General features: G+C 38.0%; 1 protein-coding gene across 1 annotated transcript in view; it reads right to left on the bottom strand.

Annotated features, from left to right (window-relative positions):
- Nucleotides 1-17,943, bottom strand: part of arap2 (ArfGAP with RhoGAP domain, ankyrin repeat and PH domain 2) — a 97,966-nt gene that overhangs the window by 14,525 nt on the left and 65,498 nt on the right. Inside the window, exons 16-24 of the mRNA XM_008321193.3 lie at nucleotides 15,101-15,245; nucleotides 10,988-11,090; nucleotides 10,050-10,248; nucleotides 5,400-5,463; nucleotides 4,279-4,442; nucleotides 3,392-3,604; nucleotides 2,701-2,806; nucleotides 2,102-2,249; nucleotides 329-406 (exon numbers count right to left, since the gene is read on the bottom strand). Coding sequence (XP_008319415.1) covers nucleotides 329-406; nucleotides 2,102-2,249; nucleotides 2,701-2,806; nucleotides 3,392-3,604; nucleotides 4,279-4,442; nucleotides 5,400-5,463; nucleotides 10,050-10,248; nucleotides 10,988-11,090; nucleotides 15,101-15,245 — 1,220 coding nt within the window. The remainder of the gene's footprint in view (nucleotides 1-328; nucleotides 407-2,101; nucleotides 2,250-2,700; nucleotides 2,807-3,391; nucleotides 3,605-4,278; nucleotides 4,443-5,399; nucleotides 5,464-10,049; nucleotides 10,249-10,987; nucleotides 11,091-15,100; nucleotides 15,246-17,943) is intronic.

The following is a 17,943-nucleotide window of genomic DNA, read 5'->3' as shown; positions in this document are numbered from 1 at the left end:
ATATATATGTATGTATATATGTATATATATATATATATATATACATATATACATACATATATATATATATATACATATATACACACATATATATATATATATGTATGTATATATGTATATATATATATATATGTATGTATATATGTATATATATATATATATATATACATATATACATACATATATATATATATATGTGTGTGTGTGTATTGTTGTTAGTTGTTGTTTTTTCTATTTAATCCATGACCAGAGAACACCTGACAAAGACACTCACAGAGACGATGCGCCGACAGTGATTTTAATTCCTGGGTTCTGCGGGTCGACTTACTGTGGTGTCCTTCTTGTCATTCCAGCGTGAGATGAAACTGTTCTCTCTCTCCATCTGCTGCACCTGCTCGTCATTGATCTGCGGTGAAAATGACAAAGACATAAACGTATGGCAAGATTTGAATCTGAAACATTTGAAACATCATTAAAAAAGGTACAAAAAAAGCACCCCCAGAAAAGTTGGTGCACCCTTAAATGAGTCCAAAAGAGCTTTACAAATGTCTAGATTCATACACAAGAAATATAAACATAGACATAGATTGTTTAGCAGCCCAAGAACAAAACTGGTCATGAAATTCACTTACAAACCTGCCAAAATCAGCATCTATTTCCCTCGAGGGCAGCTCTGATCTTAAGCGGTTAAAGGATTAGGTTTTAATCAAAGTTTTGATTCCATGCCCAGGTAGGAGGACTGTCTTCTCAGCAAGTACCACAACTTCACATTTAATCATGATTAATTCACAGCTAGAGCATATTTAATCTGATTTATTAAAAATATTTGAGAGGACCTTTACAAAATATATGAAATAAGATAAAGAGAAACACCAAAGTGTAGTTGTGTTTATTGGCACTACTGTTTCAGGACATTTTTCAGGAAGTTATTTTTTTCTGTACTTTTCAGACTTTTTATATACCGTATTTCCTCACTTAAACACACTGAATTAGAGCCCACAGTTAGGCAGGAAAAAGCATTGCATAAGCAAACGGCTGAACCTGTGACTTTTCTAAAACTAATTTGGTCTTTGACACCAGCTCTGCACCATCATCTCCAAAAGCAGTGGGGGACAATCTTAATCATTTGTTGAATTTCTCAAAACTATATGTAAAATAATAGTTTTTATATCATTATCAGTTTCAATTAACAATTTGCTTGGTTAAGAGTCGATACGCAGGACAAAGAATATTGTAGAAAAAAAGTGTCCCAACGGACACATGGTATGTGTGTGTGTGTTTACACGTGTGTGTGTTTGGGCCTGATAATGGGGCCTGTCAACAGCATCCAACACAGAACTAGCACTTTAATTAGCAGGACGTCTCACTCGTTTCATTTGATGCTGTTTTCCGTTGCCACCAGGCTTATGATTGGTTCGGCTTAATGGCTATTTGTCATGCATGTGATGGCGTCTCCAACCGATTTTGCAGTGAATGCAACCTTCTTTTGACGTCAGAACCAGCGAGCGGATTGTTCTGCTGGGAATAAGCTGGTTTTCTCTACGGCTGCATATCCCATAAGCCCGGCGGCTCTCCAAGGGAAGCATTGATCCCACACCCTCACACTTCCACACATGACGGGAGTCAAGCCAAGACTTGGCAACAATTATTCTTCTGCTAAAATGGTTAGAGGAAAAAAATGCCCCACCTGCAGCTTAGTTTAGAGAGCTAATATAATGAGGTTACCTCACAATGTTCTGACTAATGAATTTTTGAACAGTGTTATGAACAGTGAAGTTGAATACAACCCCTAAAAAAATCCCTACAGACGTTTTTATTTGTCATTAACTCATTTGACTTCTGTCGGCTTCTCGGCCACCCATCCATCCATCCATCCACTTACGTCCACTTATCCGTTACCGGGTCGTGGGTGCAGCAGTCTCCATGACCGCCACCCAAATCACACTGCACCGTACCAACCCCCCCTAAACCTTTCTTTCTCGCCTTAACCGGGATTCGATCGAGGTGACCCCTGGGGTTCCACACCAATGACAGAGACATTGCCTCTGAACCAAAGCGCCACCCTTGTTGCATATACAGTATATAATAATCCTTCACTCACTTTGAAGAGTGTGATGTAATTGTTGATGAGGTCACAGACCACACTGATCTCCTGTGGCATTTGTCCCTGAGTCTGGAACAAGCAGGGAGAGAAGACGGAGGCTAGCTTGTCACTGGACATGAGGTTGAGGTGGGAACAAAGTTGAATCCTGAAACAAAGAGCCACAAAAAAGAAGAATAAAGTGTTTTTACAGTCACCTCCACACACGTTACACTTACATATTAGATGTTACACATCTAGCCACCATCAGAGGCAGTATGTGTTAGACATTGTGATTCACAGCTGGGAATTCTCTTCCTGGTATTAACATAACATAGGTAAAGACATTGGTATGTCCAAATGTTTCCGGAAATGGGTGTAAAGTCAAATTAGGAGCTAAAATAACATGTTGATGAAAACATACATATTTCTTAATGGTTAACAGTTCATTTCTTACAATGGTGAGTGGCCATAAAAATGAACCTAAATATGAAACAAAGGCCACATTAAAATGTGTTTATGTGCCAGAACTGGCCCTCGAACCTGATATTGAACACTTATTGACCCCCCCCCCCCACCCTTCTGGGTGTGTGTGTGTGTGTGTTTGTGTATGGGAGTACCTGTATAGATGCTGCAGCAGGGCCTCCAGTGTGGAGCGGTTACTTTTAGGCAAACTTTCGATGAAAGCAGAATATTTCTTTACTCTCTGCTCCTCTTCCTTTTCATCTATACAGAAAAATGTACAATCGCGTTACGTGTTGACCCAGGTGTATATACATCCAACAGTTCCACCATACCTATGTTATGCTCTGCTAACATTATTTGCGCAATTTTCATACAAATTTGGTTATGTTTAGTTATTACAACATATAAAGACAACATTTGGTCCAAAAAAATTTGATCGGTCTTGTTTCTTTTCCACTTCCTTCTACAAAACATATGGGTCATTTCCTGCTGCTGCTGAACTTCCTGAAGGCAATTTTATCCATCATCTCTTTTGGACTTGAGCCGTAACCATAATGGACCTCACCATGATGAAGCTGCCAGATGCTGATTCAGCACATTCTGGGATGACTTCCAACAAGTCAAACAAGAAATATCTGCGAAACATTAAAGTTTTCCAGAACATTGACTCTTCATTTTTATCTTGACCCATGTCCAGGTATCAATTTTCCTTTTTTAGGGGTTAGATATATATAAAAAAGATATTGACATTTTCATTTTCATTCAACAGTTGCACTGTATTATGAATGTTCTGGTTGTACTCTGCTACCACCCACTGGTGGTGATCCACTGACTGCACCAACGTACCCAGAGCTGACACCCAGTACGGGTAGAGCTCCTTAGTCAGAAGTGCGTCCTCTGTTTGGGATAAAAAACTCTTCAGTGTGTCCGTCACATCATCCAGCTGATGTTCCTTCTCCCTCAGCTTCACGTTACGGGCATCACTGGTGAACTCCTGCAGAAGAAGGTCAGCACGGCCAGGGTCACCAGATCTCTGGTAGACTCCCTCCAAACACAATCCTGATGGGATATCAGTTCAAAAATCAAACAATGAATCTCTGGACTATTGGCATCTTCTGAGATAAATTTAATTTCTCAAGATGTTATTTTAATTTTTTGGCACATTTTAGTCTGCTACCTTGAAAAACAACTAGGGGACTTTAATTGGACAAGTTTTTTTTTTCTTTCTACTCCATTTTCTTTGAGATAACAGTTATTATGCACTTGTTTTTTTTTTCTTTTATGTTATTTTTCTAAGGCTTACACATTTCCCAGTTAAATCAGTTGGCTGATGTGCTACATTTAAGGGATATTTAAAAGCTTCTGTGACGATTTGTGGAGAGAAAAATACGCTATTTTGGCTAATCTTTAACCAAGATATAACAAATCTGAAGCTAAATAAAATCCTTCATATTTCCTAACACTAAGAAGGGTTTTTAGCATTCATACAGAAGCTGAAGATTGTCTATTCTTAGAATAAAAATGAAGCAAAAAAAAAAAAAAAAGAGAGAGGGAATAATGTCACAGCATTATGTTCAAAAACATTGGGAGAGCATTAAAATTCTCATCACGACACAGAACACTGTATGAATCACCTCTTCCACAGGAACTCTCAGTAATAGTGCTGCTCAACTTTTTCCTCTTTTCTTCCTAAAAGTTTCCTTTCCTTCTCCAAGTAATGGAAAGCAACTCACCGTACTGTGTGACAAAAGCCAGACAACTGTCCACAATGATGGGCACTCCATTTTTAGTCAACTGCTGGTCACTGAAGGCCCTGCCGTCTGTGCCTGCAGCCAGTGTAATGGCAGAGTGCCACAGTTCAAAGTCCGTCCTGCTGAAGCCGTGGATGTAGACTGTCCTGCAAAGAAAGAAAACAATATAGAGAAATACATATACACAGTTACTTAAATAGGTAAATATGGCTTCCTTTACTTTGAGCTGCTTCTACACAAGCTGTTCTAACGTTTTGCAACACATTGAATAAGTGATGTATAACTATTAACATATTTAAGGTATTCTTTTGTCAAGACAAACTTGATTAACCATTAACTTTCTAACATACTTGAAATTATGTCATATACTAGTGAAAAGCTCAATTTTTTTTTTTTGGTGAACCTTTAGCTACTTGTGCTACTTTTTTTTTTCAACCTTTTCCACTGTCACTTTGGTGAACCTTTAGCTACTTGTGCTAAACATCTAGCTACCTTAGTAATTTTATTTATTTTTCAAACTTTTGGTTTGGTACTATACTACTGTACTACACTTTTTGTATATACTTCCATCCATCCATCCATCCATCCATTTTCATCCGCTTATCCGTTACCGGGTCGTGGGGGCAGCAGTCTCCATGACCACCACCCAAATCACACTGCACCCTACCAACCCCCCTGAACCTTCCTGCAGGTGGTGAGTCCACTGGAAGGTGTATATACAACTTAAAGGAATGAATTAATCCAAGTGTACTTCAGTAACAGGTTTGATAAAAACATCAACAAAGGCAATTATTCCAGCAAGATTAGAGTCTGGTGGCATTACAATGAAGAAATGCTTAAATCTGTAGCCGGTGTATGTGTGGGGTTGCATCGACTTCTTTTTTCGTGACAGAAACTGTTAGTTCAATGACCCTGGTTGGTTACGGTAGGTAAAAGGCAACATGAATAACAGGATGAAGACAGAGTTAAAGCTCAGAGTTCTGCAATATGAATACAAAAATGTAAATGTCTCCATTGTGGCATGAATAAAGGACTTAAAGCTAATCTTATACAACAACCCAGTGTATCATAAACGTGAGGCCAACTAGCCCAGTGTCACTCACCTCCCACCCTCCACCATCAGCAGAACCTGGATCTTCTCCTCACCTTCAGTATGTGTGGAAACAGCTGAGAGGGGAAAATAAAGGAAAGGGCAAAGAAGTGAGGTAAGTTGGCTCCCAGGGTGAATGCATTTAAAAAAAAAAAGGAAAAAAAAGAAACAACACACATTCTGCACTAATGCACCATAATGTGTCAGGAACTGTTTAGATTTGACATTTGGAGTTGTTCAATCTCTGTGAAAAGTGCAGAGAAATCATTTAGAAGCTTTCGCCGCACGACTCGGGAGTGGAGGCGTTGACTCATTTGTCACTGAAAGGTTCTCTGTTCTCTCCATTCATTCTTGCAGCCACATAATAAAGCATTCAATATATCCAGACAAATCTGACAAATCTTAACAAATGTGCAGAGGGAAAAAAATGGATAAAACTGAAATAGGAATGAAATAAAGGAGGTTTAAAAGACAAGATCAACACTTTTCTTATTGAATACATGTATGTATAAAAATGTGTACACAGGATTTTTCTTTACATGATATAAATAAATTTTTGGACATCTTTCATTTATTTTCACCAGCCTTTTGAAAGTAAAATGAAAATCTAAGGATACAAGAATAAGAAGGAGGGGGTGAGCTTAAAAAGTTCCACCGTAATCTGCTTCATGGTTGGTTCAAAATCAGCTGCTTGCAAAGACAAACAAGAAAGAGAAATGAAAGTGGAGTAAAAGATACGAAGCTTTGCAGTCACAAATCTGCAGGAAACAACATCTGGCACTTCCATCGTGTTCCCTCACTTCCCCCAGTCAACATGAAAATAAACAGACTTCATGTAAATAATCTGTTGATTTTTCGGAGATTGCTAGATGCAAGATGTGAAACGTTGTTTACTGAACTTCTGCAGTGAATTATGATCTTCTTTGGAGAAGATCACTGGAGGCAGTCTATTTGTAAGTGATGTCTGAAATCACTGCACACTGTAAAAACACATTTACTTAGTTGAACTAAAGTCTTATTTTTACTGGTAATAAAAAAACATGTAGAAGAGTAAATTTTGGAAACATTTCATCTTAAAAGTTTTAACATTGAAGAACAAATGATAAAAAGCTAAAAAAAATAAAATAAAATTCCATATATAATATTATGGTAGTAATACATCAATAATAATATATATTGAAATCAGTAATGTAAAAGCATAATATAAATACATAAATAAACCACCAGTTGCAACTTTTCTATTGGCTGGTTTTAACACAAAAGCTCTGCTACAATAAAAAAACAAACCTTTCTGTTTATATTAATGAGCTCGACTGGCAGAACATTTAATTTGACTGGACCAGACCATATATATATATATATATATATATACATATATAAATAAATAAATTATACAATTTGGAAAAGTTTGGTGAGCCAGCTTAAAACAGCTGAACGGGCCATATCCGGCCCCCGGGCCTTAGTTTGCCCATGCCTGGACCAGACCTTAAAGTGAACAGTGCCAATGGCTACAACTTTCCCCTTTTGTGTTTGGTCACACAGAAGAAAGAATCTTTTCCCATGAGCTTTTGTAACAAGTAATAATATATAGGTGTTTTTTTTTTTAAAGATTTTCAAGGACATTTTTGTACTCAGACACAAACAGGGAGAGAAAACCTCAGATTAGAACTGAGAACATGAAGGTTTTTTAACTGTGCAATCACGCATTACAAAACACTTGTCACTCTTCAAACACACACACACTTTTTTTTATTTTGTAAGCACTTTATAAACACGTACTGTTTGACTAATGTCTAATCTTAATCCTAAACAACAACCTAAATCTTGAACCTCCAAATACCCTCAGTCAGTCAGTGAGAACTTTCAAAATGTCCCCACAAGCACAAGTGTCTGTGTTGGACTGAGATAAAAACTTTTTTAAGATGATAACAAACATTTGTTTTCCTCTGCAGGCATTCAAACTTGATGAACATGTTCATTTCAAACCTCCTAAATCGTCTATATCTTAGCAACAAAAAAAGGCTTTAAATTTAGTCCATTTCTGGTGAACAAGAAAAGTAGTAAAATCTGATCATTTAAACGTCCAGAAGACAATTCTGTACAACACGTGTCTTCAATTCTAGTCACTTCTCTTTCTGCCCTCGGCCACTGCTTTTACAGAAACCCACTAAGAAAATTGCACCAAAATGAGCTCCAGTTTAATGTGCTTATCTTCAGTGAAAGCCTTTAATTTCAGACAGTTCTGGATGAGACGACTGGATTTGTGCCTGGTGACAGGTTAATGATTATCTGAGTGCATCTGTCATTTCTCACTTCACTTTTTTTTACTAGAATTCTTAATATGACGAACAAGTCTCTCTCTTAATTAGATGCTCAAGCTTAAAGAAAGAAAAGAAGATAAATACATCTGCTGTCTTTGGAGGTTATTTTTATACAAACTGCAAATTAGTTAACTAGCTTGGCAGAGAGAAAAAAAGGGGGATTTAAGCCTTTTCACAACATCTGTGGGATATAAACTGTGTCCTAATCACAGTTACAAAATTAGAATTAGTAACAATAAAAACATTTTTTAATCTGAAGAGAGGAGGGAAAATGTAGCTTTGGGCCAAAGAGGAGGATATTTCTTTACTCCTACAGTAAAGTGCTGATGCATGTCAAAAACATGTTGCAATTTAGAGTGAAAAGTGTATTTATTTAATCCCTCCACATTACACAAAGCCATCGTTCCTATGTCGGTATCACTGGAATAGGAAATAACAGTTAATCCCATGTCACAGACTCTGGTTCCTAAAGAAATCTTTCAGTTGTTCCAGACTGTTCCATCCGCCCCCGACTGAACACTGTTCCTCCAGCACTAACGGCTCTGGCTGTAACAAATATGCCTTAGGATAAACCCAGGAATAAAAATGGACACCAATGCAGTTCCTTATTCTGCACAAAGTGAGTAGAAGTTGGTAGTAGAAGAACGGTCAGTTCTGCGTGTTTACTAAAATGGCACTATTATGAAAGTAATTACCAGCGGAATACGGAGACAGTAGGTGGCAGTAATACCACATTTTCACACTTCATCTTTGACAAATGATTTCTTTTCAGGGTTGTGAGCTGTGGCTAATTCCAGCAGTCATTGGACATTCACACCCACACACACATTTATGGTACAATAAAGTTTTTGTACTGTGAAAGGAAAACTGTAGTACCTGGAGAAAACTTGTTCGACCTGTTTCAACAGCATTCCTAGCACCCTCTGCTGGGGTGGAGTGAAAAACTAACACACCTATGCACTAACCTTAAATTACTTTTTTTTCTTCTTCAACTGCAACAAGCAGCAGTCTGCACTCTACTTGATAGTATTTTTTTCTGTTTTTTGCCACTGAATCATGTCCTACATTCACAAACGTGCCTGAACCACTGAAGGAGCTCTACACTCACTTCATGGTGATGCATAATGTAACACTGACCTTGGTTGACTTTATGTTAACATGTAGTCTCACATGCACGCCTGTGGCTGAATTCCCTTATCCTCCAGTTCCCTCAAAGCACTGGTTTTATGCAGGGCTAAGATAAGACTGATGGTGAAATTCATGAAGTCCATGTTTAACAGTTTGACGAGCTGAACAGAGCTGATTATTAAGTTAGAAATAGTAGCCAAGATGCTAATATAATTGTTCACCTTGTTTTTCTTACACTTCAACTTCCCTCTGTTTGTATTTGTATTTATCTTTATTTGTTATAAAGGGACAATGTATATTAATGAACATTTACTGTAACATGTACAAATGTAAATGCAGCCAATTGTAGCCAAAAGGCTAACTTCCATTAGCAGGCCCCCTGCCACAAGGAGCACGGCAATGCAGCATGGTAGCCACAAGCTATAAATTACATAAAAGGCAAACAATTTACAGGAGAGGTATAATATGTTACACTGTGGACTTTTAACAAATATTTAAGACAAGTACATGTTAAACTGTGTTTATCTTGTTGTTGATTACTTTTGTTTGGTCCCTTCCCTTTTAATGGCAACAATGTATTTTCTCTCCTTTTTCTCCTTCCACATCTCCTCCTTCATATCTGCCTAATTACTTCTTTTCATTTTCCTTGTCTTCTCCCTTCATCCTCCCTAAAAGGAGATGAGTATAAAACAACATATTTCATCCCATCTCCTCCCATCTCTTACGTCTTCGTCTGTTCCACCATCCTTCTGTCTCTCTTTACTTCAATCATGGACCTTTTCTGGGGCCTTCCTCTTGTTTCTGCCTGGCAGCTTCATCTCGACCACAGCCTGTTCATTTTATCCCATATTTCCTCTGAGTAAACGTCCAGACCCTGGCAACCTTGTCTCTTCAACCTTATCTTCAAACTCTTCGCCTTCACAGTTTCCCAGATCTACTGATTTTTAATCCTGTTCGTCCTGGTCCTTTTGGAAGAAACTTTCAGGATCTTTATCTCAGCAACTTCCAGCGCCTCCTACTGTGTTCTAAAGGGAGCTACTGTATCCTAATCGTTCATCAAAGCACCTCTCACTACTCTAAGCAAACTAAGATAAGCTTAGTTTGGGAAGGCCAGAGTGAGGACAATTCTGATACCTGTCTGTAGATGTCGTAATTGGACAAAATCAACACAACAGACGATTTGTCATTAAAAAAAAAAGGTTAAATGTTCTTACTCAGCTCCTGCAGCTGTTTGAGCTGAAGCACCTCCTCCTCTCCTTCGTCCTCCCCTGAGCTGAAGTGCAGAGCAGAACCTTCCAGCATAAACCAGCCTGTCCTCCAATGGTAGAGGTCGTGACCTTCTTTGTAGTAGAGTTTGCCGATCAGCTCGCTGTCCTTCAGCACCAGGTTCTCCACTTTGGCAGGGATGAAGCACTAAAAGTCAGACATGAGTCTCGTCAACGTGTCATTTATAGTTTTCTCACTCAGAAAGTGTTTAGAATCCAAATTAATCCAGTCTACGGTGGAGTAGAACGGATGGATGATGGCATTCAAATAATTTTTGGAGGAATAAAATGCAATTTAATCAAACTTGGTACCTACACCACAGCTAACTTTAAGCTACTATATTTCTTAGTCCAGTTTTAGGTTTGCTGTTGCTGTTCAAGTCCAGAGCTATTAGCTGTGATCAGCTATTGTTTGAATTTATATTAGGATTATATTAGGCACAATGTTGTATAATTCTTATTTATTGTTTATTAACTCTTTGTTTCTCTGTCAACCTGTAGTATGTTCAAAATACATTTTAATCTACTTTATTAACATCCGAACATGTTAACAATTATCTTTTGGCTAGATGCTACTGCCAAGGAAACATTTCTTATGCTTGTCTATTAATTCAATATTTGGAGGAATTTGTCAATTTCTGCTGACTTCCAGCATTGTCTTTAATGTTCAAATGTCCTTTGTACTGCTGACATGCAGCATAGCCTTTAAACACTACTATATATACATTACTAACCTTTAGCATGTATTAAGCTAAAGTTTACAAGAGCAGCATTGCCTGCACTGTCAACAGTAGCATCCTGTGTGATGCTGTGTCTGCACATAAGTGTGTGTGTGTGTGTGTGTGTGTGTGTGCATGTGTGTGTGTGCTATATGCAGAATGTGTCACCTTGGTTAGAGCTTGGATCCAGTCCTGCTGTGTTTCCTGTGTTTCGGCTCCAACGATCAGAACCCTCTCTGTCTGCAGGTACAGCTCCATGGTTAACACCGCTCTGCCACAACACACACACACACAGACACACACACACACAGCAGCAGTACAATGAAATGTGTTCCCTTTGTCTGAAACAGTGAACCAGAAAAAAATTGCACACAGTTCACCTGCAGTTTATACCAAATCGAAGCCCCAGAAAAAGCCTGATTAAAAAGAGGAGGAAAAACTTTTTTTTTTTTTTTTTATGAGCCCAACAAATGTGAAGCAGATTTTTTTTTTCTAATACCCTGGAAACTCTGGTAAATGTAATATTTAAACAGTAGGAATTTATCTATACTACAGACTGCAGTTTACAGTATATATATATATATATATATAGTAGTATATATATATAGTATATATATATATATCAAGTCAAACAAGATGAACTGAGATCAGATCAAATGAGATGAAATGCTATGTGGCTCAAACTGTTGCTGTATACAAAAAGCAATAAGAAAACACCTTAAAGAAGCTGATATATCCTCACCAACATGGTGTGCACCAACACACAGAACCCCTGGATGAACCAATACATTCACTCTGACATATTTGGTTGCATTATACAGAGATACAACTGCAGGTAAAACCCTTCGTCTTGCACAAAAAGGCAGTGATTATTCTCTTTTTCCCCACTTCCTGCTTCTGTTTGTCTCCTACTCTCTCCTCCATTAAAGTTATACAGGTCAGAGTGTCCATTTCCTCGTGGATTCCTTTACCACTCACTAAACGCTACAGCGGTGGGTGTCTAAGCGGCCCCATGTCACAGAGGGGTCAGCTCAGTGCTGAATCGCTTTCTTTATCACGCGTGTCAGGGGAATGGTTGAGACACGGTGTTTGTGTGACCTCACATGACCCCCACCTTTTTCCTCCTCCTCCTTATCGTGCATTCCCCGTTTCCCATGTACTCCTTGTTGGCCGGTGTGGAAGTGCTTGTTAGAGAGGATCCCAGAGGGAGGGAGAGACAGAGAGATGGAGGAAGTGGGTATGACACTGTACTGGGAAGATGTTGTCGAATTAGAAAAGGACAGAAAGCGGAGATGGGGAAGAGTAGAGATGAAGGCTACATTATTTGTGTCCCTAAGGGAGACAGTGGCCTGAGAGAGCCACAAGTGAGAGTGAGAACAAGAAGTAAACAGACAGAAAATAAGTAAAAGGTGCTGTTGTGACAAGAAGAACAACAAAAGACCTCAAACACAAGGCCACTGTTGGAGGTGTCATTTTTAAATGGTGTACCATATAAAATGACAGCACACAGTGAGAGGAAAAGAAATTGCAAAAAAAAAAAAACTCAAAACCTCAGTAAAATATAACACCACTAACACTCCGCAACAAAAACCACATAGAAAGCCTTAATTTAGCAAAAAAGTATAAAGACTGACAGTAAAAGTATCAAACAACCTGAAATATTTGGGAAGACATTTTTCCAACATATAGCTAAGATGAATAATGAAATGACTAATTAACCCAAAATGACCTGAGGTTGTCCAAAATATAGCTGAATACCTTAAAAGCTAACAGTTAGCCAAGAATTTGTTCTATATTAATAGTTCTCTGAAGAACCACAGTGTACTAATTTTCCAGAGGCAAATAAGCATGGGTCAAAATGCAATTTTAAGATGCAATCCGTGAGAAATAAGTTGGTCCGTTTGGTCCACAAACAGTAACACCTACAGGGGTGACACACATGGGCAACACAACAGACACATACACAGTTATGAATAATAATTGATGCCAAAGTTTCACAGAAAAAAGTTGCTTTGTACCACATTATCTGTTTGTGTATTGAAGCAGAAATAATTTACTTTTTAAAAATTACAGTCATTTATCTGGCACTTTTATGTTCAGATTTGTTTCCAAAATCTAATTTTACATCCTTATAATTATGGTTAATAAAACGATATAAAATAAATATAAAATAAAAATATAACAAATAAAAGATGGTAAAAAGATTATATGTAAAATCTACATTTGTCCGACTTTGTGACTAAACCCCTCAATTTCATCTCACAGGAAAGAAAACAGCACGTTTCCAATTTTGACCACAGAGTTTGTGTTTATTCCAGTGAGCTAGAAAAATATACTGCTTTTTTATATCCTGTGTAAAGTTTGACAGTTCTTCAGCTTGTTGCTGCTGCTGCACACCTGAGTTTTTAACATGCACAGAGTTATCTATAGTCTGTCTACTGTGTGTACTCAGTCAAAGTCTTAATTCCCCAGTCCTCGAATTTATATTTATATAAACCCCATCCCTTTTACAAAGTTAAGAGCTGAACGTCTTTACAAACTCTGCTATTTCTGTTTTAGTCTGTGAAAGAGAGGAAAGGAAGTGAGAAAAGGAGAGACAGAGGAAGAGGAATAGCAAAAGCTAAAGAGACAATGGAAAGTTTAATAGAGAACACAGACAGGTTTGTTCCCATGGTTTTTAGCTGCCTCTGAAGCTGGGAAGTGACTTAGGTAGAAATATTCTGGTTGCAAGAAGAGGGTGAGTCACAAAAAAGTCACGGAAAAACTCTGTAAACTTATCAAAAGCTAACATATTGAGAGCTGTTTTAATAGTTTGGGGAGTTGAGTTGTACGATTCATATAACTTTAGCAAATGTATGCAAGCGGGCTGCGTTGTTATTCTCTGAGTCTTCTGCCGTGCCGTAATTATCCAAACGTGTTTAATGGAAGCAACACCATGGGCCTCCTGGAGAGCAGCGATAGGCTGTTGTTAGCAGAGTGTCATCTGCATACGTTAATATTCATGCGTGACAGACAGTCAGAAGGTGAGGCACCACTGCGCTCATGGATTCCTGTGTATGCTGCGAGTTCCAGGAGCAGTGAGTTAAAGGTGCAGGTAGTGTGACGTAACTGCACCGACAGCACAGGAATACCAGTGTTTGCAGGGGCGACGCTGTGACCTGTATATTTGTGAAGTGCAACAAACAAAGTGCAACAAATTGCGCCAAGTCACTAGCATAAGAGATGGAGTGCGCTTCCATATTGTAATCGTAACCTATCACGGCTGCGTGTTTGCATCCATCTCATTAAAAAGGTCACAGTTTTAGCCGAGCAGATGTGTTTCTATTAGCTGCATAAATAACATTTAGAGTTAAAAAACATTGTTCTGTCTTTACAGCATCTGCTGCTGTCATTAAGGGCCTGCCTCATGCTTTAATCATAAGCCATTATCAGATGCTTTGCTGGGGAACCGTCTCACAAACGAACACAGATACAGTGTGAGATCCAGTGGGAACGGGAAGCGGGGAGAAACAAAAAAGGATAGAGACATCTGCTTCTTCCATGAGTGTTTTTTTATTTTATTTTATTTCTTAGGACGAATAAAGAAAAGTTTGTCTTCAGAGGCAACTTTTGAAATGAATCATAATCTCAGGAAGGCGATGGGAGAGCGGAGTGCAAGTGTACAGTGAATGAAGCGAGGGCAGTTAAACAGCACATCATCCGCCTGCAGTTTCTGCTAAAGTAAACAGGAAAATATAGCACCAATAAAGCTTTGATGGATTCTGTTAATGTGAAAAATGCTTCAGATCAGATTATGCTAATCAAACATATGACGAGCAATAAAAACGCTTGAGCAGATTGCGCTTCTGCATTTGTGTTCACGTGTCTAACTCCGGCTGAAGCTCACTCATATATGAATAACAGGAGCAGAACACTGTGATTTAGTCAAATAAATCCTTATGAAGGGCTTTTTGTTGCTTGTAACATTTATGCTTTTCAAGGGGAGCCGGCAGTCACATATTCATTATGATTTAGTGCAGGACAGGAAAATTATGCAATTCAAATGAGGGATAATTTCAGTGCTGAGTGTAAATGAGAGCCCTAAAACCTGGTTGAACAGCTGTAATGGTTGATTTATGTGTAAATTACCTTTTTTATACCAATGGATATTGATTTACATTAATTTTCATTTTAATATCCCTACTCCAATAACCATACTGAATCAGATTAGGGTGGAGGATCCAGTTAAATATAACTAGTCAGAGACTGTGTGTGTGCGCATGTGTGTGTGTTTGTTCCTACCCTGCTCCAGTCATAGTCTCCGTGGTGCTAATTGCCAGGCTGACCACGGTGCTGATGTCCACTCTGCCGATGGCTGAAGAGCTTCGCTCACTCTCATAGTAACTGAGGAAGCCGCCCTCTAGGGTGCACCAGCGACGAGCCATGTCTGAAACAAATGTGCATACAAAACCAGGCGTGTCAAACAAATAAAAAAAAATCCTTTATTCTTCTTTCAACACTAAAGGCGGAATGACAGAATTGTGAAACTGTCAAAAAAAGTGAACCAAAAATAAAGAAATATCACAAAAACAACAAACATTATCAAGAATTCATACAGTTGTTTGAAAAAGAGCCAACCACCACCATGTAGGGTTAGGGTTATGGAAACTGAAAACTGCAGAACTTTTCCTTAGATATGTATTCATCCACTTTGTTGAATACTTTTCTACTACTTGCAAAAGTACAAAAAATGTTTTGATGAATATAATCATAGACATCATGAAATCTTAAAAGCTTAAAAGCTAGTCAAAAAGTTTCATCCAATTATAGAGCAATAGAGCAACAACAGTGTGGTTGGATGCTTAGCTTACACTTATCCCAATTGTTATTAAGGACTTGAAGGCTGTCTCAAAAAATGGCTGAAGATTTTGCAGAAATGTCAAAGACAGAATTTTATGAACAGGTAAAAATAGTAAAGACTCAGAGAAGAACAGTAAATGTCTATTTAGGGGGAGCAGCCTACAGTGCACTGAAATGGGAAGGTGTCTCCTTCCATTGGTTACAATGTGACATTTTACTCTTAAGAGGAGAAAAAAAATAGAAGCATTTTATAGATACATTTTACATCTTCTGGGGAAAACTTCAAACTGTTTTTAAATAAACAATACTTTTGGATGACAAATTCAGAACCAGCATTTACAGACGGGTAAAATGGACTTTACTATCAAAGGTGAGGATGAGGAGGGCTGGTAATAATTACAGCCTTCATTGTTGGTTCTTGGTCTGTAAAAATCAACACAATTTAACACTCATTCAATTCACACCCTCCCTGGAAGATGTTTACTATTCAGAGATAAGATGTTGCAGACTCGGGGGTGTTGGGGAGTCACCTGCAATCCACACCTGACTGCAGAGCCCCCTATTGGTTCCCCAATGTAAAACATTATTTGCTCAGATATTGAAACAAATGTACTAAATGTATTAAAAAGAAAATCCTATTTTAAAATTGTCAACATACAGTTTTCTTTTGGGGGCTGACAATGCCCCTCCTCAGAAAACTAACCTTTTCTGCCTTAGCAGTAGCTAACCCAGTAGGGGGCAGCATTTTCACAATTCCTGTACATACTGTCAACTGCGTATCTCATTGTTGCTTTAATTAAACTGGGACTTTTTGATTCTAACTTCTTTGTTCTTTTATGAGAATTCTCTATCCTTCACACATGTATCCTCCTGTGGACAATAGAGTCATGTGATCTGCATGTTGGGCCACACACAGAGAAATTAACAGCGACAAAGACATTTCCTGGTACTGAGCAGAACTTAATCAAACAAACAAACATGATCTCAGTGGTGAATCTGGAACACAAACACACACAGCACTGTGTTTCCCAACTGTGTCTGACTGTACGAGTTACACAGCCAATGAGCATGAAGTTCATGAAAACACACCTAAATTTGGATTTTCAAAGTCACCGTACCATCTGTGTTTTTTTTTTTTTTTTTGTTCTGCAACAAACACCCACATTCAGCAACAGCAGCGGTGGCAGCAGCCCACCGCCTCACGCTCCTACCCCCTGTCGCTTGCAACTCCAAAGTTTCCACTGTATTTCACCTCATGAATATGCTAATTGTGCAATCCTGTGCCAACTGTGTGATGTTTCTGAAGGAACAGATATAGTTCCAATAAAAAAAATGGAAATGTCTACAACTGTGTTATGACAAAAAAGATATGACAGCAAAAAGAACGGGGAATGTCAGACTTTCTTTTTCATCCACCTTTGAATTACATGATTATATGCCTTTCTGAGTATTTCATTGTCTTGAGTGTATTTTAGACAATAATACAGATACCCCTGTGAAACAATAAAGGTCTCATATCCACACTCATTAAAATTCAAGACAATAATCACAAAACAGCTTTCCCTTCGGATAGTTTTTTTTACGGCGCTTCATTTAACTTTTGACCCAGCAATTTTCATCTAAAAAAAAAGGCAGACGAAAGGTCATCCACATTAAAAAAAAAAGCAAACTTAAGATTGACCGTGGTATTTAAAGTCACCAACAGCACAAAAACAGTTGGACACTTCACTGATTTGCAAAATGTCCCATGGTTAAAAGGTTTTGCAGAAAATGCCATGTCCATCATTAAATGATGAAACTAAAGTCCTTGTTTGGGACATTTTTTCTAGTCATTTGTATTCATTCCTCTGTGTGAGCTGTGAAGGCTAACAATTACATCAACAAAATATGAAAAAAAAACTCACACAGGTATCAACTAATCATACATAGTTTCCCCAACATTTTAGCAATATCAGATATATTACATATTATAAGTCATGTTTAACAGATTTTCTGACAGACTTTATACAAACAGTAGCCAATTCATTGAGAAAACAAATAATTCAATTTGTTTATTCATTGTTAATTTAACTTAGTTGCATTACTTTATATAATATATATTACTTCTAGGTTGCTAAAATATCTAGTCCCACATTTTAGCAGATTTTTAAGAGTGGTCTCCTCTTTTCTAACGTGGTTTGGCTTTTTTAATGAACTAATTTAGTTATTAGTTACCTCTGCTATAACCTTTAGCTAATCCCGCCTCCTCTAAATTTTCTTTTGGATCTGTTTTTTTTTTCTGATGC

Source organism: Cynoglossus semilaevis, chromosome 1, assembly GCF_000523025.1.
Source record: "Cynoglossus semilaevis isolate Cse_v1.0 chromosome 1, Cse_v1.0, whole genome shotgun sequence".
Lineage (NCBI taxonomy): Eukaryota > Metazoa > Chordata > Actinopteri > Pleuronectiformes > Cynoglossidae > Cynoglossus > Cynoglossus semilaevis.
The sequence above is the reverse complement of the archived record's forward strand: the minus strand, read 5'-3'. Positions and strand labels throughout refer to the sequence as shown.